General features: G+C 37.0%; 1 protein-coding gene across 2 annotated transcripts in view; it reads right to left on the bottom strand.

Moving 5' to 3' along the window:
* Positions 1–6555: 6555 nt before the first annotated feature.
* The window catches only part of Bloc1s5 (biogenesis of lysosomal organelles complex 1 subunit 5), a 34569-nt gene continuing 14815 nt past the window's right edge, over positions 6556–26309 (bottom strand). For both annotated transcript variants that reach the window (XM_047557860.1, XM_047557861.1), the window contains 3 exons: positions 25172–25301; positions 15838–15896; positions 6556–8054 (listed from right to left, as the gene is read on the bottom strand). In XM_047557860.1, coding sequence (XP_047413816.1) covers positions 7728–8054; positions 15838–15896; positions 25172–25301 — 516 coding nt within the window. In that variant the 3' untranslated portion in view covers positions 6556–7727. The remainder of the gene's footprint in view (positions 8055–15837; positions 15897–25171; positions 25302–26309) is intronic.

Raw genomic sequence — 26309 nt, forward strand, 5'->3', positions numbered from 1 at the left:
GCCTTTAGGATAGAGTGTCATATTGCCTGGATTTCTTTTAAAACACTGACACAGCACAGTGCTCCAATGAAAAAGGCAATTCTACTTTTCACTTCCATACTAGGTAAGAAAAATTACCTAACAACTAGCTTTATATTTCTATTGCTATTTTCCACCAATTATTCTGTCTTTATGTCTCTACATGCGGATTTAGAATTCTGACTCTATCTTAATTTGGAGGAAAGGAATAAGGGAGTTGTTTTCAGATTCCATATAAAAACATTATTGGAAATATTTCTTGATTCGGTTTTGGTTATACAAACTGTAACCTTGTGATTTGTGTACTATTCTGTACTTCCATATAAAGGCCAAAAAATTACTCGTGTTTTTAAACTGTGTTGTTATTCCTGATAAACCCATCACATTAATTACATAATAAAGGAATCTATATGTTTGAGACATGAAGAAAGTTGGGAAAAAACACAATTATCAACAGCACTTCTAACCATCTGGGGATACTGTGCGTGGTTTCCTAAATTTTGTTATTTTCATTCAGTTATGTAATTTGGATTTTTATACATCTTTGTCCATTAATGTAATATGCCCATCTACACAAAATTGCTTAGAAAGTAGGAGGGAAAAAAAAATGTTATCATAGTGACACCTGCTGGTGAGTATTCAGCTACAAATTTTAGATTCCAAGTGAAGGGTAAATTCCTTCATGTAAAATTTTTTTCTTAGTAAAAAAAAATTAATGTTTTCTATTTTAGTAAATTATTTGATGTGTAATTAATCTTAAAAACAAATTTGCATAGTATACAATTTACCAGATCATTTTTTTGTGACAATGATCTTACTGAAATTTTATGAATTCTTTTCTTAAAAAAAAATACACTTCCAAAAAAACTAGTTGTTTCTGAAGATATGAAATTTTACAAAAGTGAATTAACTTGAGATTTTCTTTTCAAGCTCGTCACCACTTGTTTTAAGAAAAGAATGATATTAAATCTTAACATTTACAGCATCTTTTCTGTAAATGGGCAACTTGGTAAATGTCAAGAGGCAGATTCACGTGGAGCATACTGAAGCCCTCTCTAGCCAACTTACACAATCTTCTCCCACAGTCAAACTTAACACTCTTAGATGGTGCTGATATTTGCTCTGTAGGTTGACTCTGATTCCTGTCTGGTCTTACCACCTTTTCTTTTTGAAATTTAAGGGGGGAAATGATTACTCCAGGGAACTGAGAAGGCACGTAACTTCATTCCCCTCAGGACTGATGGGGCTGCAGAGTGGATCCGCTGGCCATGGGAGACCTTGGTGCTGCCCCGCCCTGGATCTCATGCACACTCCCTTCTCTTGCTGTCAGTAAGCACTGCCCCATGCTACTTCACCTGGGAGTGGTTGGTTCTGAGAATCCTTGAGTCACTCACTGGTCTCTGCAGGGTGGCACTTAACTGCTTTTTCAAACCTGGCCATTCTTATGTCTTTCCTTTAAATTGCCAAACCATAATTGCACATATTTATGGTATTCAATGCAATATTTCAATTCACATTTACCCTGTGGAAAGACCAGATCAGGCTCATTACCATATCCACCACTTCACATTTTATCACATCAGGCTGTGGCTCAGTCTGATGACCCAGTGAATAATGAAACAACAGTAAGTACCTTTAATAATTCAGAGTATTTTAGAAAAACAGGATTTCATTTATTGACTTATCAATGTTTGAAGTACAGGAAACTTTCTTTTTAGAAAGTTATGTAATTATAAGGAAAATGTTTTGATCCATCTGTACTATGGATTTTCATGATATCACTTATGAAATTTTAAAAAAAGCATAAAAGTACTGTTTCATCTAGGTTCGTGATGTATTGTTGGTAGAGCAAGAGCAGGCGGGTCAGACACTATATTCCCATTTCCCTACTGATTTGTTTTTCTTTAGAAGAGCCAAGTGGGTACTACTTTCTACTACAAACTAAGATGAAATTATATACACAGCACTTAAAAGTACACTGCCCCCATTTTTATACAATGAATCAAAATAAAAAAAAATATTGCAATACAAAAAAAAAGTACACTGTAAGTGACATTATACAAATATATGTATTGTGTTTCATTACCTTATACTGATGTCGACTGTTTCCTCAGAGATCTGGACCCGAGTTTTTGTTAAGACCAAATATTAGTACAGTTATTAAGTTACTGCTCTGTGAAATGTTGGAAACGTAGGTTTGCTTTTTCTTGCTTGTGGAACACAAATACAAATATCAAACATATACTGCTTTGCTGCTGTTGGCAGAATAGTCACAAGAAAGCTGTTTTGGGGAGTTAAAATTTTAAAGTGAACAAGTCAAGTGCAGTGGTGCTTGCCTGTAATCCCAGTGACGTGGGAGGCTGAGGCAGGAGGATTGCAAGTTCAAAGCCAGCCTCAGCAACTTAGCAAGGCCCTAAAAGTAACTAAGTGGTTAAGCAACCTTGGGTTCAATCCTTGGTACCATAACAAATACATAAAATTTTAAAATGAGCAGAATGAGGAAGAGCAGGCAGAAAGTAATTTGATTTCTATTCCCCATTCACTGAATAACTGGGAGCTGTACCAAGTCATAAAATATTAACATTAACATTTTATGAGAGTTGAAATTAGTGAAATAATTATGAAACCTTAGCGAAAGATGAAGAGCACACTACTAGAAAATATATTTTCTCTAATGGTAGTTTCAAATATTTTGACTGAATTTATGTTTAAAATACTTTTCTGGTATTTTTCATCCTGAGACACAGACTAACAGCCCCAAATGGCAAAAAAGAGCCCCTAGGGTACAATTTTGGGAAAAGGCAGGCAGTATGCTAAATTCCAAGCAATAAAACTCTCCACTTTTAATTTGTGTGGCAACCAGAACCCAATACATCTAAATGCTTGTATATCCGAACACAGTTCAGAAAGTAAATGGAAATGTTCACATAGAAAGCCCAGGTATTAAAGGGGCAAAGAGAACATGTGATCTCTGCTGCTCTTCTTCTAAGCCATCAGTCCAGAGGATTAGGGTCCCACCTATCACCTAATTTAACCTTCATTACCCTCCTTTAAGGTCCTATGTCCAAATACTGTCACAATGGCATTAGTGCTTCAGCTAATGAATTCTGGGGAGTCCACAATTCAATCCATAACGAGCTGAGCTGGGTGAGTAGCAGGACCGGGAGACCAAAAGGGGCACCATCTTCCGCAGATGAGGGAGGAAAACAGCTACACCCACCCTGCTTCTTTACTCAGGCAAAGATACAAAGGGGACCGAGAGAGTCCTCTGGGAAAGCCTTGTCACAGTCACATGCGTTTAGAGCTAAATTCACACACAGCACTTGGGGGCAGGAACTGGAGAGGCAGGGCACCCAAGGAGAAAACCGACTTTGAAGTGACCTAGAGTTTGCAGTGTCCTGAGAAACACATTGGTGGTACCAGTAAAGGTTCAGAGGACTATGTACTCACAATCAAGAATCGTCAGTCACACTAAGAGACTAGTCACCAAAAGCTTATTTCAGCCATAGCAACAAACTACAGGTTCAGACACACCCACATACCCACACACCCCACACAAATACTGCAATTTAACACACAGAACACAAAGTAAGGATTTAGTATTTTGAAGAAGAGAAAAAAGGGACTAACAAAACTACCCTTAATAAGGAAAGTTTGAAAAAGTATAAAGCAACACTTCTAAAAATGAAAAAATCACAGTAACTATAAAAAATAGCAATAGATAAGTTAAATAGGTAAGGGGGTGGAGAGAAGAGGGAGAGAGAAGACAGAGGTAGTGAACTGGACAATAGAGCTAAAGAAATTACCCAGAATTCAAGAAATAGAGAAAAATATGAAACCAAGATTTAGAGATCTGGAGAAGAGAGTGAGAAGGTAAAACAGGAGGCTAATTTGATTTCCTGAAGGACAAAATAGAACACGGAAGATAAAAATTCAAAGAGATAATAGCTAAGAATCTTCCAGAATTCACGCAAGGCCCTAATCAAGCATTAATTCGGGATAAAGACAAGAAATCGAATAGCTAAACACACAGTAACACAATGACATAAGTCTGGAGAACACCAAAGACAAAAATTTTAAAGATGATTTGGGAGAGAAGACAGAGTAGCTGCAAGAATATTGATCACACTGAATGCTGTCACTTGAGAAGCTATGGAACAATGGAAGAAAGAAGTGGAGTGATATCTAACAGAGAGAAGACAGCTGTCAACCTAGAAGTATACACCCAGTTAGCTTTTTTGAGAACAAAAAAATGGTAACCTTGTAGGTAAGTCCAAACAAACACTGATCTACAAAATAATTATATTTGGAGTTAAACCAAGACAGATATAAAATTCTAGACGATCACTGATTTTGAAGTTTAGGGGAGAATATCAGACAGCTCCAATGTCTCTGATGTTTAATAAGAGTAAAAATGTTAACTTTAGATTTTGTTAGATATGCAAGTTAAATTTCCTGATAAGCACTAAAAGATAAAATCTGAATGTTTAACTTCTATTAGAAGTTAACATAACAAAAGTCAATCTAAAAGAAGGCAAGAAAACAAGGGCTTTGAAAAAACAGAAAGGGCAGGACAGAAACCACAAAAAAAAAATGACATAAATAAATCTCTAAAATTAGTAATTTCAATAAATGTAAATAGATTAAACTCGCCAATTAAAAAAGTAATCAAAAAGAAAATTTTCATTTTTAAGTAGCTTGACTGCAGAGCTGTATTCACTCAGTGAAGTGATGGAAAATACTAAGTTTATCATGAGTTTTGGTTTGAGGAAGCTATGACTTGATATTTTAGTGAAATTCCCTGTGACTTCCACAGGGCCCAGTGAGGAATCTCAGCTACCTCTGAGGGTCACTATAAAGAAGACCTAAGTGTGCCCACGGTGGAGCACCTTATTCAGGCACCTCAGGTTTTATCTCAGAAAAGTAACTTGAAGCTCTTCAATGCTCTCTGGCACGTCATGGAATAGCTCAAATTCTACTGGTCAGGGGACCACCATGCTGACAAGTATGTAAGGGGCATATCTAATCCTGATGATCTTTCCCCAAGCTTCAGTGTTGCAGAATAAAATGGAAAACGAGAGGGAAAAATACAGAGCCATTTAGTTTTGAAGAGACCTCCTTAAAACCTAACAGAAAAGTTCAACCAAAGGATAAAAATCCCATAAATACTAAACTAACTTATAATTTAAAACTCTATAGATTTTAAGGCAATACAAAATGAAGTATCACTAGAAATAGATGCTATGATGTAAGATTCAATTCTAAACTTGGAAGATAAACAACTCTAAACTTGTATGTACTTAATAACAAAACTTCAAAATGCAAAAAACAAACAATGGAGAGAATTATAAGGGAGAATTTAGTAAATCCAATAGAAAATTCTAACATGTTTTAGAATATGAGAGATCAAATAGTAGGAAAAAAATAACAGTAAAATATAGCATTTGAGCAATACAAAAAACAAACTCGGCCTAATGGACAAGCAACAACTGGAAAATATGTATACTTTTCAAGAAATATTTATGTAAGTTGAGCACATTCCAGGTCATAAAGCAGTTTCAACAAATTTCAGCATATCAGTCTTATATGTTCCTATGCTCTAACTATAATTCCATTAAAAGAAGAATCAAAAATAAAACCAGAATTTAAAAATCTATGTTAGGAAATGAAGAGAAAAAGCCTCCTCTAGTCAAAACAGAAATCATAATAAAAATTTAAAAATACTTAGAACTTAAAATAATTCTAAGGTGCTTTAAAAATCACAAAACATTACTTCATTTCATCTTATCATAATCCTGTAAGCTTCAGAGGACCTCTGTTCAACATAGCAGAAATGTAAATTATGAAATCATTAAAATTAATTTTTACATAAAATAAATACATAACAAAAGTGGTTTGGAAAACTGGGAAACAGAAGCAAAAGTGTTCACCACTAAAAATATCCAAAGGAGGGTAAACAAACCAGTCCTTTTAGAAGTCAGGGTGAATAGCTAACAAAATTACAAAGGAAGAACTGATGAGTATCTTACTGTTTAAAGCTCAAGACGCCCATGAATTCATTTGGTCTAGAAGCCTCTTAGGTACTTGTGTAAGATATACAAACTTACAAGGTACAGTACTTATTATTCATGTGAGATGAACAAAAACTATTATTAGAGACCTTTCCTGTGCCAGTTGAGCGACCGCAGAACACATTCCCACTCACACATATAATCCCGAGTTCTTGGCTACAGCATCTGTTCAATGGTGTGTTGGCGATTAATGGCATTCCGTAAAGTGCCTTTGATACAAAGGGAATTTTCATTTAAGGCTCCCCTCCCTTTTCATGTGTGGGATATTTTTGGAAGAATTTTTTTTCCCCATCCACTGAAAAGAGAATTAAGAGAATTCCAGCATGCCTTAGTGTCAGCAAGTGCTCTTTTTAGTCCAGGTACCAGAGGATGATTGATGAACCTGTCAAGCCTACAGTAGCAGACAGAGAAAGTTGGCAGAAGTTCAGTGTTATTGAAAGAAATCTCAAATACTTATTTCATCTCCTCTATTAACTTTAATCACATTTTCAACATGCAGCCAAGAATGAAGCTTTGACAGTAAGCCATAATTTTACACAGTCAAGCATTGTCAATTTTCTGCAGTCATAACACTGAGATAACATGAGCGTTAGATATTTTCTTTCTTGTACCTTTCCTTAATAAAAAGCAATCAAAACTACTAGAAAGATCCAGCCATACCTCAAATTCATTTGCCATAAATCTCTTGAACTTATTGCATTTACTTTTGCTTGGTTTATGGCAAACAAAATCAACTTAGTTCTTCAATTTGATTGTTAAATGCAGAATTTTAAGGATCACAGTGATGACAAAATTGGTACAAGTTTCATCCTAATACACCTGCTTAAGAGAACAGACGTGAACATTAAAAAGGATTTACATTTAACACGGATCATTTGCCATGTGGGCAAACACTTCTGATTCATTCAGAGCCAGAATGCTTATATGGTTCCAGAGGGACTCCTTGGCAGATTGTGCTGATTACTCATTAAACAGTTGAAACATGTATAGACGTTATTTATCTTATAAAGCTTACCCACAGAAAAACAGACACAAAAATGAGGTAAATACCATGGGCAAGACTGTGGTTCTTGGAAAGGCTAAAAGCCAAAATATATTTTTGGTAAGCTTTTCCTCCTAAGCATGTTTTGAAAGATGAAAATATTAAGAGCTGGAAGGCCACAAAGCTTAAGACACGTCTTGTCATCCAGGGAAATGCAGGCATTATGCTGCACTGCAAAATCTGTGATCTTTCCCAGCAGGCAGGGCCAGGACCACTGTGGCCATCTTTGTGATAGTGGAGACGATATTTTGATCATTACCTCTCTTAAATGTGATCTTTGTTCCAAGGCCAGCTGTTTGTTTATATCACTCATGGAATGACGCTTTACGCATTCTTATCCCTCTCACAGCCAGGGAAGCTGTGATAGGCAGCTATTCTACCTGCCTTGTCAGCCATGGTGATAAACTAACCAACCCTGTGTGAGAATGAGTTCCTTCTAAGAAGTCTGTACTTACTTCTCAGCTAATGATCAGAAAACAAGTCAAATCTGACAATGAGTAAATTCGTCCCATTTTCCTCCTCTTCTTCCCCATTCAAATGATCATATATAGGCACTTAAAATGGGAATGGTGTAGCACTCTTCCTCTACTGAACATTCAATCAGGCTCGAGCTGAAGTTTCCGTTTGGACATAAGAGTGCCACTGAAAGTATTGCTAAGCTTGAAGCAGAGGCTAAATGTGGGTGGGAGCATTTTGTGGGGGAAGTCAATGTCTTCTCCTTTGTCAATGTTATAGTTCAAGTTCTTAAAAGTTGAAAATTTGGCTAGGTCCTTCTCCATCTCAGCATACTGCTCTTTAAGCCTCTCCATGGCTCTCCTGTGCTCTTCATCCACCTCAGCCTGACGGAGGGGTTGTTCTTTCATGAAATCCTCCCACTGGAGTTGACGCTGCTTCTCACTAGCTAATAAGTGGTCATTATACACCTGAGAAAAGAAAATATGAAAATCCCGTAAGATCTCCCTGACAGTTACTTCTATATGCAGAAGAGACAAACATAACTTTATCTCTTGATATTTGGTTATTGTAGCAATCAACTGTAAATCACGATGAAAAAAACCCCATTATCATTTCAACATCCAAGAATAGGAGATATTAGAAAAACTGAAGGCTTTTCTTATTATAAATGAACATGAATACTCACATTTTTGAAAATTCATAGGTGTCTAGTATCCTTAAATGACAAAAATCCAAGTAATTTTTAATACCTCTATTTCTTCTCAAGTTCCAAACTACATATACTTTATCAAGTTTAAAGAACATATGCTAAGAGAATATTATAAGAAATTAAAATGTCTCACATAATATATTTTGAGTACATTAGAAAGAATCAGATTATTAGTGGAGGATAACGAGAAATCTCTTTAGTTCAGTTCTAGTTCTTTAAGCAAATCAACATCTAAAACGTGCAAATGAATGTTTTCTCAAATATTTAAGATCAGACAAGTCAAATATCTAAATTCTTTTTAAGATGATCCGTAACATTTCTATAAAGATAAAAGGGATTTTCTTTGGAGCACCACAACACAAAGGGAATACCACAGCATTGGGAAAAAAAAAAAAAAAAAAAAAAAGCTTAATTTTCTAACCCGAGAGAAAAACTTCAATTGCTATCTTTGAACGCACACAACAAAGAATTAAATAGAAATAGTATGAAAAGTAAATTGAAAAGTAAATTTCTATCTTTTCTTCAAGTATTCTACATACATGTCATCAGAGGTTTTGATTCATGCCATATGTTTTTTTAAACAAACCAAGGGAACCTGTGACAGATGCAAACCATAGAAGCCTACAGTGCATCTGAAGTCACAAGGGACTCCTATGTATTAATTCTAGAGCTCTAATGAAAAAGGGGTACCTGGTGTGCTTGGAGACAAGACTGGTGATTCAGAAGCTAGAGTTTGAAGTTTGTCTATTAGTCAACTTTTCTTCCCTTGGGATCTGAATAAGTACTAGAGTGTTTGGGGAAAGGGTTAATAGGCTGAGGGAAAGGTAAACAAATGTCAGCACACTCCTTTTTAACTTCTTGGCCTTATGAATTTCGACTCCAAAAAAATGGGTAACACATGAAGAGTTTGGTAATTTTTTGGTAGAACTTTTGCCAAAAACTATTAACAGTCTCAAAGAAAAGTCAGTCAGATTAAATAAAAAAAAAAACAACAACAACAAAAAACAGAAAACTTCACTTCATCAAAAATGGTTATCTTGCTTTGACTTACTTTCTTATTTATTTACTTATTTATTTATAGTTCTGGAGATTTAACCCAGTGACACTTAAACACTGAGTTACACACCCAGCCCTTTTTGTTTGTTTATCTTGAGACAGCCTAAGTTGCTGAGACTGGCCTTGAACTTGCAATCCTCTGGTCCCAACCTCTGCTGCTGCTGGAATTACTGGCTTGTGAGACTACACTTGGCTTAACCTTATTTTTAATAGATGAGCATACCAAATATGCACATTCAGGTGTTATTTTATGATTTTTACTTCTTTTTATTTGAAAAGACGTCACTGGCTTAGCTGATCTTTCGATCTGGTTGATGAAGCAATAGCCTGAGCTCCCATTCCTATCAGGCAGCACTTTTCATCTAGTGCAGGTCAGTGGAGAAAAATGCAGACTTCAGAACCACATAAAACTCACTTCAAGTTCCAGCTCACCCACTGCCAGTTATATGACAATGCTGAGCAAGTTAAAGTTTAACCTAAAAATGAGAATAATACTCCTTTGTTCATAAGTAATATTTATGAAGACTGAAGGTAATATATGTCACATTCCTAGCCCAGTGCCTGAGGTGCTTAAGATAAGTTAAATATCATTACAGAAATCAAAGGCAATGCATCTATAAGGCAGATCACTCCACTTTTCATCCCCCGGCAGTTAAGTTTTGTTCTTTAATTTCAGTAATTTTAACAATGGATTCTAATAATAAATTAAATATTACAGGTAATGCAAATAAAATGTTTGCCCCTCCCATTTTTCATATGCAATGCATTCATTCCTCCTTGATACAGTCACTGCTAATGATTCGGCTCCAATGATCAGCGTTTCACTGTGTATTACAGACGTTATAACTGAAGATATAAATACCCACACAGCATGTCCACATCAGGTATATCACTTCTTTCCCTCAAAGTTCAAGAGACAAGTTGAAAGCTGACAACTCCCCAATCCAAATGAAAACCCAGTCTTGCTTTCTTATCCTGACATTCTTGAGGTCAGTCCACTTGATCTTTCTTTGTCTCCTACCTTTAATAATAGTGATCGCTATGCATTCTTCACAAAAACTAGTACAGAAAAAATGGGGGGGTTGACTGTACATTCCCCTATCAACAATGCTGCAGTTTTCACATATGCAAAACTCATCTACCTGGGAAGAACATCCACGAGACTGAGTTGAGAACTATGTGGCAGAGTCTTTGAGCTATCAAAAGAAAAAAAAAAATGACGTTACAAAGTCCATGGGCAAGAACTGCTGTTTTCAGAAGATTCTAAACGTATTTGGTCTATGTGACACACAATTCTAACCAGTTAAATGGGTTTCAGGACTACACCATATTAAAAATCACAAATAAGAAAAAGAAAGAGCTGATAAATGAGATGTGAAGAAATGACAGTCATCAGCCTATGGCAAAGGAGAAGACAGACAGAAAAACCTAAAGCACAGTCAGGGCATCTGGCATAGAAATACAACTCTCTCTGTCTCTCACCATGATGTAAAATGTTATTTTCAATAATATTAAATACAGAAAACTAATGGGTAACATTTAATAAATTCATAAAGCACAGAAGAATACAGATTTCCATCCAAAACAGTTTTAAAAAGTTCTAAGAGCTCTGTGCTTAAGGAAGATAAAAACTTGGGCTGTGTGGTAAACCTAGCTATGAAATACTATGGAGGCTCCTCAAAACATTAAATATAGAATCACACCTGATCCAGTAATTCCACTTTGGGGTACATACCCAAACGAGTAGAGAACAGGGATGTGAACAGATACGTGCACACCCATACTCACAGCAGTATTATTTGTAACAGCCCAAAGGGGGAGGCAACCCAAGCACCCAGACAGATGGACAGCTGCACAAAATGTGTTGTATACATCTAATGGAAGAGTTCTTCAGACTTAAAATGGAACTTAAGTCTGTCACGTGCTACAAACACAAGATGAGCCTTGAGGACATAATACTAAAGAAAGAAACATCACAAAAACCCCAAATACTGTATATGATCGCACTTACATGAGGTACCTAGAGTAGCCAAATTCAGAGACAGAAAGTAGAACAGTGATTTGGAGTGCGGGCAAAGGGGAGTGGAGGTAACGTGCTTAATGGGTAGAGTCTCGTTTTTCGAGATCAAAGAGTTCTATGGAGAGAAGGTGGTGATGTTACAGCTGCGCAACAGTGTGAATGATTTAAAGTCACTGAAATGTACACTTTAAAAAATGGTTAGGAAGGAAAATTTTATGCTATATATATTTTACCACAATAAAAAAACTGAAATAAAGTTTCAGATGGATACATTTGCTTTCTTTGGAGGATACTTAGAAAATTCTAACTAAACAAAAATGAAGAGGAAGTTTATTAGTGAGCTACAACCATGCAGTAGAAGTCATCAGTCATAATGGAGTTACATCCTTCTACTTAGTAACTATACAAATTAAGTCACAACAGAGAAAGAAATAGTAATAATATACTGAGATATCTCTATATTTATCTCCCACAAAAGGTAAACTTAAATAGAAACTAATTCTGAAGCTAAACTATATCCAGAACCAGTTAAATAAATAAACTCTGGAATACAAAATAGATATATTTTTACACATACATCAGTGAGCACCCCCTCAAAGCAGGGTGCTTCTTTCTCAAGAGATTTTTGGTTATTTTAACAGAAGTCAGGGAGGAGCTACTGGCAGCTTGTGGGTAGAGACAAGGATGCTGTTAAACAGCCCATGGTGCACAGGGCAGCAACCATAAGGAAGACTCTTCTACCTGGTCTAAAATGTCAACAGCACTGAAGGTGAGAAATGCTGGTCTAAAGGACAATTCTGAATAATCCAACTAAGGTTTCTAAGGTCTTTTGGAACATATGTCAGCAATACACATGCTGTTAATTTTACGCGTACCTTATACAGGCACAGAAAAAACAATTTTGGTATGAAATATCAGTACAAGTGACAAAAATTATTTTAAAGAGAACAGCATTATATTTTACTTTGTATTCTCAAACTCTATGAAGAATATGGCTTTTAGGATCTCACCTCCATCATGAAAAAAATTATGAAGAAGCATAACTAAGTCTAATAAATATCTGTGGACAAGATGAAACCAAAACAGTCACATTTACTTCATCACTGTCTCCAGTGTGGCTGGACAGGGCTTCAATAGTGGATGCTGTGCACAAACCTAGGTTTAAATTACTCACAGAGTCAGCCCCCTCTCTTGATGGCCTGTTCTTCAGAGCCAGTGAACTTCACAAGCCAACTGCACTCTCACTTCGTTACTTAGCACCCACACTGCGACCTTTGTATTAGTGGCAGTTCTCAAGACATGTTAAATAACCAGGGAATGTGCATTTATTGTTCTTTTGAATGTACTTTTAGATATCAATTGTGGGAAATGTGATTTGGATGAATGACGTTTATCAATTTACTTCCCACAGAATTCCACAAATTGTCTTGGCAAAGAAGAATTAATGATTAATGGCAATAGTCTATTTAATTCCATTACTACTCCCATCTTTCTTTGTTTTGCAAGCCTTTCCAATATACAAAATGTTGCCAACAGGATAAGCGAAGGCAACAATTAATATTAGCTTGTAAAATGCAAGAAGAGGTCATTTTTACTTTCTACATATTTGTAATAGGAGAAATTAAGCTTTATGACATACACATACATGGGGAGGGGGCTATACATGCAGTCTAACCTCTCTGAAAAGTCAGTTTCAGAAAAAGCTAGATATGGCAATTAAAAAAAAAAAATCCTAAAGAGTCATACTTCAAATTATTCTACTAATTAGAGAAACACTAAAAAAATGAAAATTTAAGACAAAAGTTCATTGTCCCACCAAGACTGTAAAATTTTTTCATTTTGTGCTGGTCTGTGAAAATGTACCCCTTTAATACCCTTAAGCTGGTTAATTTTACTAACCATCTTGAGAGAAGAAAATCGGGGTGGTTCCTTACTAATACAGGTTTCATATAATCTACAGTAACTCTCAGTGAAACTCTACTTTGCAGCATATTCTAAAATATTAATTTTTAGTATTTTACAAAAATTAATATAACAACATTCTCAGATATAATGATAGTAAGAAATAATATCATCATAGTCTTATTTCTTGAGGCCATTTTTTTTTGGGGGGTCCTCCTTTTCCTTCTCTTCCCCCCTTTCCCTCCTCTATACTAAGGACTGAGCTCAGGAACACTTTACCACTGAGATACATCCCCAGTCCTTTCTGTTTTATTTTATTTTGAGACAGGGCTCACTATGTCAAGGCTGATCTTGAACTCCTGGGCTCCAGTGATGCTGCCTCAGCCTCCTTCATGCTTGAAGCTCAGGGACTCATCCAAGGGCATACATCTAGCTAGTAAAAAGAACCAATCATCACAAATAGAAAAAGCCAGATATTTTTAATGCAATCTGGTCATTTTTCTTCCTATATAGGTACAGCTAAGATGTTAAATGTGAATACAATACAAAATGACAAGAGGACTATTCCAATTATAATTTAAGGGTTCATCCTACTCAAGAATAACAAAAATTTGTTTATCAGAATTATAACTGCTTTGACAGTGTCTCTGAAAGACTGACTCGTGTGAATGTGAACTCACCCTAATCTGCTTAAGTTACATAAGCAGCGTGTCAGAGAGGCAAATGAGGCGCAGAGTGCTTTTTCATTTTGAAAGTCAAGAGAAATGTACATGTTAAAATGTAAAGCCAATATTCTATCAGAGAGTCATTCTGCTTCTCAGTAACAGAAATGCTCCCGGTGCCTCCAGTAACAGATGCTTAATAGAGGATTTCAGCTCCTCTTCCATCTCCAAAAACAACCCCTTGATGCTCACACACCGGCTCCCTGAGACCACTGCTTTCCCGCATCTTTTGCCCTTGCATATATCACATTCCTTCCCCTGCACTATCTTTCTTATCTTCCAGCAACCGAATTCTTATTTACCAATCAAGGTCAGGCTTGAATGTCACCCTCTTCCTAATTCATTTTTCCTTTTGCAGAAGTGCACAAATTTCTTGGCAACTTGATCACAGCTCTAAATATCCTACACTGTATTAGTGTTAGGAGTTTGGAGCACCTCAACTTTTAGCTCCTTGACTGTAGCAATTGTCTTAACAAATTAAAAGCTTTCATCCTCGGTGGCACCCAGCAAAGTAGAGGATTAAAAAATCATCTGCTCTCCAGCCTGGCATGACCCATTCAAGGACCCACATCTGCCAGCACAGTTCTCTGGGCACCATGCTGGCACTATACCCCAACATGGACAGTCCTGACTATGGCTCTGCGACTTGCTATTTCATCCATGTGCTCAGCAGTGGCCCTGCTTCCTGACCCTGCCTGCTGGGACCCTGGTACCCTTGGGCAGTCTTCCCATCTGTCTTCAATGTCGAGTCTTTTCAGTAAGACTTAAATCATCAAAATGTTTAATTTCTAAACTTTACATCTAAAACTGAGTATAGGGTGTACAAATTAAAGAACTGGAAAGGTTCATTCCATTATATACTAATACAGTGACAGATCTAAACTTTGTACTGTGGATTAATGACATATTCCAAAGAGACAGAGCTAGTAATGATATACACACGCAAAAAGGCATTGTTTTCGGAGTGACTTAATATTTTCAGCATCTCTTAATGTAACTGTAAGGCATACCTTTATTTAGAGTGATGAACAAGTTACAAAAGAACTTTATGAAAAGTTCCAGTGAAAACAACAAATTATCACAGAAACTTAAATTCTTATGCTGTTTTTCCACATCTGAATTTAGTTAAGATATAATTCAAATAAGCAAAGCACTGCCCAGCAAGTGATTCACACACTCCTATGACTATTCATTAAATAACCCATCTGCAGGCATGAATGCTTCCTTTTCTAGAAGAAATATACATAATATAGCCTATGCTTAAGGCTCAAAGGAAAGATTTATATTTCCAATCTGGTGGGTATTTTTTGCTTCATATAAAAGTTCCATTTTTCTCTCTCCTTCATGAGACAAATGCCACTTTCAGGGAAAAGATGAAAACATTGAAAAGATAAAAAAAGAGATCTGCAATCTGAATTATAAAAATACTGATGGTGTGACCATGTGACTACATCTCCTCAACCCATCTTCAATGAAATAGCCAGTTTTAAATTCCTTAGGTCACTGAATAAAACAAAATAATTTGGAGAATTTTTTGATCAAAAGCAACTGCCAATAATATGATGATAATGAACACCCAGAGAGAGGGGTGCTGTAGTGCACACCTGTAATTACAGTGACTCAGGAGGCCAGGGAAGGAGGATTGCAAGGAAAAAGCTAGCCTCAGCAATTTAGAGAGGTCTGAAGCAATTTAGCAGGACCCTGTTTCAAAATAAAAAAATAAAAAGGGTTGGGTATATAGCTCAGTGGTAGGGTGCCCCTGGATTCCATCAACAGTAGCAAAAAAAATTAAAAAATGAAAAGAAACATCCAGGAGTTACATGCTTATTATCTACTTTTACCTTTTTTCGTTCCTGTTCCCTCTGCTGTAGTCTACAGACGGAGTCATTAGCTGCTTGCACTGAAATAAAACAAGACATTGGTTTATAATCGGCAGCCTTTATTCAAGGAAAGACTTACTTGGATTCTGTTATATCTTAAGAAACTACGCAAGAAACTGATCATTTTGGTGGTTGGTGGGTGGCTAGAAGGGAAAACAAGTCTAGCCAACATATTTGAGATGTTGTGCAATCATCATTTTTGAGCTTTGAGATGCAAGCCAAAGGGCATATGAATACTGACTCAAGGATAAGTTGTCAAGAACCACCTCGGAATTCTCTGATGGCGGCATTCTGAGGAATCATGGCTTCACGTCTCTCTAACACATTAACTCCACCCTTCCTCACCCACACCGCTGCTCTCTTGCAGGCAGCACTTCACCTCTAGCTGGCTTCCACAACTTTCTACTTTTCTTCTCACCCCAGCTCTTCTGTCTTCTAAAGCATCCTAGTAGCCAGCACAAGTTTAACCCTCTCCAGATCATTTCTATCAAGTCATTTCCATTTCTTAAGAACTTAAGCTGCTGGCACAGGATGAGTATCCCTAAACTGAAAATCCAGAAGACTCCAAAATTCTGAGCACTAGCCAGGCATAGTGGCACATGCCTGTAATCCCAGCAGCTAGGGAGGCTGAGGCCCTAACAATTTAGTGAGATCCTGCCTCAAAATTAAAATAAATAAGTAAATAAAAAGGGCTGAGGATAAGGCTCAGTGGTTAAGTGACTTTGAGTTCAATCCCTGATACTAAAAACAAAACAAAACAAAACAAAACCCTTCCGAGTACTGACATGATGACACAAGTGGAATATTCTACACCAGACTTCTTGCAAAGGGTCTCAGGCAAAATGCAGGCACACTAAAAATACTGTATAAAATTACCTTCAGGCTATGTATATAAGGTATATACGAATTATAAGTGAATTTCCTCTTTAGACTTAGGTCCTACTCCCAAGAGATCTCATTTCATATGTGCAAATGCTCTCAGATCAAAAAAGAAAAAGCCAAAATTCAAAACAATTCTAGTCCCAAGCATTTCAGATACAGGATACTCATGTATTCATTACTACAGTTATTTGAGCATTTACTATGTGCCAAGACCTACACTAAGAAATTCACATGCTTTACTCCACTTAATCACACTTTTTTCTTAGAAAAGTGACCATCCCATTTTATGAATGATACATTTGAGGCACAGAGAGGTGAAGTTGTCACTTGAAGAGGTCATACAACTAATTAGGACAGGAAACAGCATTTCAAATCAGATCTTTGACTCTTACGACTTGGCTCGATACTCTATTCCTCTTATTATTTCATCAATGAAACCAGTTTCAATTCTGCAGTCACTCAAATTTATTCATTTACCAGATTTATTTTATTTCTGCTCACAAGTGTTCTTACTTGATCCAAATGAAGACATCTGGTATGCAAGCTAAGGGTCAGTGGTCAGCCCAGTCTCAGCTTGAGCCCTCAGCTGTGGAAGTTTTCTCATTCATTCACTCATTCATTCATCAAAGATTTACTGAGCATTTACCATGTGCCAGGCACTGTTCCTGTGCTGCTCCTACTCTTTTAGACCTCACTTCCTCACTTATAAAATGAGCATGACAATCAGTAAAAGGACTTCAGAACTGAACAATAATTACATGAGATATTCATAAAAAAACTTAAAATATGACCAATACAAACCACTTACAATAGTTCTTTACACACACAGCAAGCAATCAAGAAACTAATACAATGTAGGATAGTAAAACTGTGATCAAGTTGCAGAGAAATTTGTATGATTTGTCAGAGAAATAATTTATCAGGAAGAGGGTGACATTCAAGCCTGACCTTGATTGGTAAATAAGAATTCGGTTGCTGGAAGATAAGAAAGATAGTGCAGGGGAAGGAATGTGATATATGCAAGGGCAAAAGATGCGGGAAAGCAGTGGTCTCAGGGAGCCGGTGTGTGAGCATCAAGGGGTTGTTTTTGGAGGTGGAAGAGGAGCTGAAATCCTCTATTAAGCATCTGTTACTGGAGGCCCCGGGAGCATTTCTGTTACTGAGAAGCAGAATGACTCTCTGAGAGAATACTGGCTATACATTTTAACATATGCATGTAAAATGAGCACAGCAACTAGGACTTTAGGACTGACATGACTGTTACATGAGATAACAGCAGACATTAATCTCACAATAATTCAAATACTACTAATAAAAACCACCCAAAATAGCTCTTTTCACACATCTATTAGTTGTAAAATGTTATTGCTATTATTCTATTTACTGCCCTATCCTTCTTGAAAGTGCTTTCCTTATTTCTTTCCTCTTTTTAAAATGTTTTGTTTCAAAAGCTGAGTTCAAGGTCACTGTCTTCATAAAGCCCTCCTAGATTAGTTCTTCTCTATAAAGATTCTCCCTTATTTGAGATTCCTTCATCAGATACACGTGTATTCTACCACTTCTCTTGCATTTGCTTAAACTGGAGGTTGACCTAATCTTTCACAATCATGCCTTCCTACCCCACCCCAGGCTAGGCCCAACTAGGTCACGAGTTCCATAACGGGGCGGGACTGTGATTTCTCTTTAGAAAATGTTAGGCTTTTCCCTCTGGGAATATGGTAAAAGAGGAGGATTTTGTTTTCAAAAAGTTATGTTTTTATCAGCAACTGTTAATTTTGTAATTATCAAAGATAATATTTAAGGACTGAATATTAGGTTCCCAATCATTGTTTTTTCCTAAAAGAAAAGATGAAAACAAAAGAAAATAGGAGTTGATTAGATCTGCCTCCTTTCTGCAGCATATTTAGATGACATCATCTTTCCCAGGCAGTGGTTCTATCATTTCCTGTTTTTTTTCTTCCCTTCCTGGCTCTGTGAATGTAACTTAAAAATCTGAATTGCTGTCTTTGGTTGGTTTGCCATGTTCAGATCATTCTGAGTAATCTCAGAGTTACAGGACTGTGCCACTTACTTTGTCATTTGTTACATCCTTTAGTTATGACACATCTGACAAAGGCATACTTGGTTTCTCAACGGAATTGTCTTTATGTCTGGACAGAACATATATTTTAAGAAATTTCAGCCCCTATGAAATAATATACTTTAACTAAGTCACACAACAGAAAAAGTTTATTTTCTGAATTTTGAAATTTGCTTTTATAAAATCTAAGAGAATCACCTCACTCCACCAAACATTGTCTTCCTTCACAATTACCGACTTCAAAAAGAAAAGGTCCATTTCTGGGATCTTTCCTCTTACTTCCTATCACTTACTGGTTCTAGCTAATTCAGTACAAAGAAATTCCCCCTGCTGTCTCAGTGTTTTAGGAGGCTATACTGACTTAAAGAAAAAAATAGGTCAGGAATTTATCAGGTGCTTTTCTCTTAACCAAAACATTTTTCAAGTTAGCACCTTGACAGAGTTATTGTGCCATACACACAGCTAGCAATGTCCTGATTTTTACCATGTAAAGGAGAAATACTATCATGACAATAATTTTGGTTTGGTGCTAGGAGCAGATGTTGGCTAAATGCTCACTCATTTATTTCAATGAACAAAATAATTACTGAGTAGCTACAAAGTGCCAGGCACTGTCCTCGGTGAGACTACAGTGAACAAAATGTCCCTGAGCTCAGGAACTTATATTTTAGTATGGAAGATAGGCAATATGCAGGTAAATAATTAGCATGTCACCTGGTGAAGGATGATATGGACAAAACAAAGCATGGCAGAGAAGCCAGGGAATGTCAAGTGAAAGAGGTGGCCAAGAAAGTTCTCACACTGCCATTGGGCAGAGACCTACAGGAAATGAGAGTGCACAGCATCTGAGAGAAGAGAGTCCCAAGGGAGCAGTGAGTGCAAAGGCACTGGGGTGGGAGTGTGCTTGGCACATTAGAGAAGATGAAGGAGACAGTGGCTGGCATGAAGTGAGGGAAAAAGGAAATGATAGGACAGAAAAAACAAATAACCAATCAGTAAATGGGCTAAGGAACTGAACAGGCACTTCACAGAAGAAGAAACACAATCAATCAACAAATACACGAAAAAATGTTCACATCCCTAGCAATTAGAGAACTGCAAAACTCCTCTTAAGATTTCACCTCACTCCAATCAGAATGGCAATTATCAAGAACACAAGCAACAATAAATGTTAGCGAGGATGTGGGGGAAAAGGTCCACTCACACATTGCTGGTGAGACTACAAACTGGTGCAACCATTATGGAAAGCAGTATGGAGATTCCTCAGAAAACTTGCAATGGAACCACCATTTGACCCAGGTATCTCACTCACTGGTTTATACCCAAAGAACTTAAAATCAGTATACTACAGTGACACAGTCACATCCAGGTTTATAGCAGCTCAATTCACAATATCTAAGTTAGCTCAATTCACAATAGCTAAGCTATGGAACCAGCCTAGATGCCCTTCAACTAATAAATGGATAATGCATAAAGAAAATGTGATGTGTCTGTGTGTGTATATATATATATACACACACACACACACACACACACACAATGGAATATTACTCAGCCTTAAAGAAGAATGAAATTATGGCATTTGATGGTAAATGGATGGAGCTGGAGAATATCATGCTAAGTGAAATAATTCAATCCCAAAAAAACAAGGCTGAATGGTTTCTCTGATATGTGGATGCTATTTCACAATAAGAGGGGAACTAGGGAAAAACAGAGGTACTTTGGATTAGGCAGAAGGGAATGAAGGGACAGGAATAGCTAAGGGAGTAGGAACGACAGTACAATGAATCGGACATTATTATCCTATGTACATATATGATTACACAACAGGTGTGATTCTACATCATGTACAACTACAAGTATGAGAAGTTTATACTCCATTTATGTGTGATATGTCAAAATGCATTCTACTGTCCTATGTAACTAATTAGAACAACAAAAAGTCAGAATGAGGGACATAATATAGTAACTTCCAGATCATTGTGAGGATTTGGGCTTTTAATCTATAAAGATGAAGAGATTCTGAAGTCAGTAAAGACAGAACTGAGTTACATAAAGGAGTCATTCAGGCTCCTATGTGAAGGATGGACTATTGGGAGGAAAAAGAAGTAAAGAGATCAGTTATGAAGCTACTAGAATAATCCACATAAGGGAGAAGAGTGGCTTAAACCAGAGTGGGAGCAGTTGGTGAAGTGGTAAGGATGATCAGATTCTAGTTATAGTCTCAAAGTTGAACCAAATCATTAGAAGTTTGGTTCTAGATATGCTATACTGAGGTGTTTAGTAGATCAGGCAGCTGGAAACAGACGTCTGGAATTCAGGGGGGGTGGCCTAGGCTGAAAACAAAAATGTGGCACGCAGACGACACCGAAGGTGTGATCCCATTTCTGTGTGAGGTCACTGAGCAAGTGTTGGCAGGACGGCAGCAGGGGAACCCCAACGCTGGAGTCAAAGCTCCAGGTGGAACTACAATGCCGACTAAGAGGGAAGCTGGGTCAGGAGGGAATCCAGAGAGCATGACCCAGAGGACAGGAGGACTTTTCTCAGCTGTGCAGAACGGGACGGCCTGAAGCTGAGCTTCAGCTCTGGAGTCAGCAGAATTCGCTTTGCACAAGAGTTCCTCCAAATATCACGGGAGAACCAGCAGTGTTAAATCACTACAAATTTCAGTTTCTTCAACTATGAAGTGGGAAAGATGATGAATATTTATTTTACTGGGTTATGGTAGTATTAAAAAAATAGGTGACAATTCTAACTAGTAAAATGTTATAAGAATTAGCATTTTGAATCAGAGTGAATTCTAAAAGACTTCTAGGTAAAAATGGCAGAGTGAAGTAAAATCTTAGTTCCCTAAATACTCTGCAAAACAAGTTAAAAAGGTCAAAAACTCATCACTTAGCAAAAAAAGAGGAATTATGATTATATACTATAAACACTGAAAAGTGGTGGCCAAGAATAGGAACATAGATTTTAGTAAAGAATTGAAAATCCAAATTTGACTCTAACCAACGCATCTCCCAAAAGTCAAAGTAAGAAAGAGAAAACAAGTTGCCCAAACTCTTAGAATTCCAATGTACTATAATTTGTTGAAAAATAGATGAGAGAGGGGAGAAAGAAACATAATATGTGAGAGACAGATAAGACAAAGCATTCATTCTGAAAGAAAACCTAATAAAATTCCTCATAGGTCCTTTTCCATACAAATCAACAATAAGAGTTTAATGAAAGAGATCAAATTCGATGATAAAACACAGAATGAAATGAAAAGTGAGGCTGCAGAGTTAAGAAAACAAACTGAGAACTATAATATCATTACAGATACAATAAATCGGAAAAGGGAAACTTAATAGTAAGAGGGTGGGGGAGAGAAGGGAGAGGAGAGGTACACCAGCCCTAACCCTCTCTCCCTGGGGAGGCAAGCAATCATCTGCCAACAATGGAAACAATAAGAAGAAACAGAAGCAAGAACAGGATGACTGCACCTTCTAAATTTTTTTTATAATAATTCTCCTTAGAATGATTAGTAACTACAATCTTTTACAGTAAAAAACACTTGTTTTAAGGTATTGCCTTCTGATTTATTTAAATTTTTGTTGTCAAGTGTAACAAATTAAAAATACTTCAATGTAAAAATCACACAATCCCATTCTTGCCAAATGTCTTTTCTTCATTTCTTCCTCTCAATCCTTCCCTAGCTACTCATCCAGCGATCACTCCTTCATCCATCCTACTATCTGGGTAAATGTATAGGTATACGGAAAATGATCTGCACCAAAGTTAAAAAGCACGGTTATTTTTAGGAAATTTTTTAATGTGATTTATGGTTTTCTGTTTTGTTTTTGTTTCTTTCCTTCTTTTAAAAAAGTTCTTAGTTGAGCATGTAACTCAGGGCAGATCATATGCTTACATATGTGAGGCTCTGGGTTTAACCCTCAGCACAAAAAAAAAGTGGGGGGAAGGGGGAGGGAGGGAAGGGGAGAGGGAGGGAGGGAGGGAGGGAGGGGGGGAGGGGGGAGGGAGGGAGGGAGGGAGAGAGAGAGAGAGAGAGAGAGAGAGAGAGAAATTATTTCCTCTTTATTTCTTATCACTTAAAAATAGCCTTTAAAAAAAGGAAAAATCACTGCACTTAAAGAGAAGGAGAAGGGGGAGAGAATACTCTAACTATGGCCATGTTAGGCTATCTGAGGAACAACCTAGAAGCTTTTTGTCCTCCTCACTCTCTAAAATCAAGCACCCTTGATCTCGAAGCAAGATCTTCTGACCGCAAACTTGGTGAAATTTATAAGCCTACTGGCTAATCAATAAGTGGAACCCAAACACCACTGGTGTATTAAGAACGAGAACAATGGAAAGGCTGAATTTTGATGACAAGTTATCTTATTGGTTGCTTTCTTGTATCCTGGTAGACTCTCATTTACTTTTTGTGGTTTTTATGGAACCATGGTGAGTTTAGGCTCTAAAACATCTGCTCACCCAACCCCAGAACACTCTGCAAACTGGGTGGCTGTGCAGCCCAAAGAAGAAACAATGCCAAGCTGAGGACCTGCACTAGCTCTCCCCTGGGACACTCCCGGGCTGTGGAGCAGGGGGCTTCCTGCGTACAGTGCCAGGCCAGTGGAGTGCGGTCCATCTGCAGGGTTCTGGGGGCACAACTGACTGAACCCCCTGAGTTCTCAAACGTGTACAGAAAGATACAAACAAAGCCACTCTACTAATAAGCCCCAAACAAAACTCAACTTGCCACTAGTCTTGTAATATACTTCATATTCAATATGTAAGCATGCTTGCATGATTCTGCAAAACTCCCTGATCGATCAGTAGTGAAAATAAATAAGCTAACATATGATTTAAAATGTCAAGTTTTTAAAAATGAAACTTGCTAGGAATGACAGCCAAGTTCAGACTAAGTTTTAAAACTACATCAGCTTTAAAGGCAGATAATTTTCTTCATTATAAGTGTTGACAGTCAGCATAATAGGCACAAGAACATTCTTATGTTGGAGTCCTACTGAAGAAGCTATTCCTGCTGTTAGCAGAAAGACAGCTCCAAAAGCCACTGCCAGGTTTTAATGCCAATAAGACCAAAGCATTTCACAGATGTTAGAATCCCATTAACTTCACATTTTGTGTTTTAACTCATCCATTCAAGAAAACACATTTTCAGTCCAGATCACAAACTACCAGTTAACAGTTTTCTATTTCACTGGTAAGAATTTACTTTCAAGAGGCTGTCCTTACTTAGAGTTTTAGACCAAGAAGGCAACCAGTCAAAATAGCTGTTCATAGTTTTCTACTGAGTTTCACCCAATTTACTTTTATATACTCAAAGTGTGGAAAAGAAGAGTTATAGGCACATACCAAACGCATACATACACCCTCTAATTAATAACAATGAATTTTCCTTTTAGCATAATACTGGAATGTTTGTTGGGGTCAGGGTTCTGTACAAACATGTTCATGTTTAAGTAATTTAGAAAAGCCTATGGTCAATTTTAGACTTCTTGCTATTCCACTCAAACCAAATGTGATCTTGGGGGATTTATCTTTCCAAACTTCTTTTAGCATAAGAGTACACAAGACCATTAACCTGGACTTATTTCCACACAAAGACATTCACCTCCACTATTTACCAAGGTCTTTGCTGATCTCCTTCACAGACCAATCTATTACAGGTCTGTCTTGTCCCCGCAGCCATTGAAGATACTTTTCCATTTTGTACTTCAATATATTTGCCAGTATATCATATCTCAAATGTCCTCAATATAAATCTGAGAAGACTTAAATTTCTGATATACTGCTAATTTTAAAATCAGTTACTAAAAAAGTTTCTCTTATGTTATGGTTTAATATTAAAAATACTAATAAATATTGTTTTGATCAACTATCACTCTACATTAGAATATTTCACTTAATGAAGAGAAGTGATAAAATATAAACATTTATGAATGGATCATTTTTTGAAAAAAAAAAAAAAAAAAAAAAAAGCAAAAAAAAAGCCCTAAAACCTCTAGTAGTCTGTTTGGAAAAATATCTCTGCTTCATATTCTAATTCCAGGTCATCACACATCTTCTTATAGGTAACTTTCTTTTTAAAAGGTAAAAACGTTTTGATTTTCTTGCATGCTACAAGGAGTGCCTTGTGTACCACCAATGCACACATCTTGCTTGAAGATGAATGCTCCTAACATCAAGGCAACACATCAAAGCATTAGTCATCAGATAAGGACTTTAATATATCCTGATTAGGAGTTCCTTCTTTTCCCTTCCCACCATAATACTCAAGAAAATAAATTTTGGCACAGCATTAATTTGAAATCAAAATCAAAAGCTTACATCTCTGGAGAACTTCTTTCAAGTTGTCCTGCATCGTTTCTCTGCATTTGGGAAGAGTATGTTCATTTGTTTCATGGATCATATTCTTCAAATTTTCAAGAACTCGCATTTCTCGAAGACCACGTTTTTCCTATTAAAAGGAAGTTAATAACTAGTTCTTATTGTGTCTCACATCTTAGAAATTATTTTCTGAGCTTTCCACCCAGGTTCTGGTTGTTATCTTATTACTTACTACTGAAATTTACAGCCTTCTAATTATTTGGCAATAAATGAGGTCACCACCTGGCGGCATTTTTTTAATTATGAAAATCTCCAAAAGTTGCCACATGAGTAATATTTTTATAGCAATGTTTGAAAATGGGCAAGAGAAATACTAAAAGAACAAGAGGCTTAGAGTACCACACCTTTCACTAGAAATTAGACACTTTAGATTCCACTTTAAATTTCATTTTGTTTCATCTATCATATTGCCTCTATTATATAATATGCACTATGTTTTTTACCATTTCTTTTTTACCCTCAAAATAAAAAAGGGTGGTGAAAGTAATGATAGATAGATACCTCCCCAGACGGAACAGTTCTGAGTCTGCTGTCCTTAGAAAGGCCTGCTTGCGAGGCTGGTCTGAGCTGAGGACTGGAATCCTGAACAGTAAACAGTACTCTACACTAGTATAACTTTCTGCAAATTATAAAAACAGCTCACCGTGCCTGCACCGTCTGTACAGAGAATGTGGTTAACACTGAACGCCTTCCTTCCAGGGGCATGGGATTCTGGTACATGCTAGGCTGGGGACCAGTCCCAGTAGAAATCCTGGACTCTCAGGTTCAGGCAAGCTGCCCAGGAAGAATAGAATGCACTCTGCATGTGTTGTCACAGCCTGTTGCTGGGAGAGTCAGCCATATCCTTGTGACTGGGAGAGAAGTCCTGAAGTTTCTGCCTGGTTTCCTCCAATCTTCTCCCAACACCTCTTCCCTTCATGGGCTTTGCTGTGTATCCTTTTGCCATAATAAAGCACAGCCACAAATACAACCGTTGCTGAGTCCCCTGAGTTCTTGTAATGAATCATAGCCTGGGGAGAGTCTTGGGGATCCTGCTATATTCCCCTCCAGAAAGTAGAGCTTAACCACCTTTCCCACC

Source organism: Sciurus carolinensis, chromosome 7 (genome assembly GCF_902686445.1).
Source record: "Sciurus carolinensis chromosome 7, mSciCar1.2, whole genome shotgun sequence".
Lineage (NCBI taxonomy): Eukaryota > Metazoa > Chordata > Mammalia > Rodentia > Sciuridae > Sciurus > Sciurus carolinensis.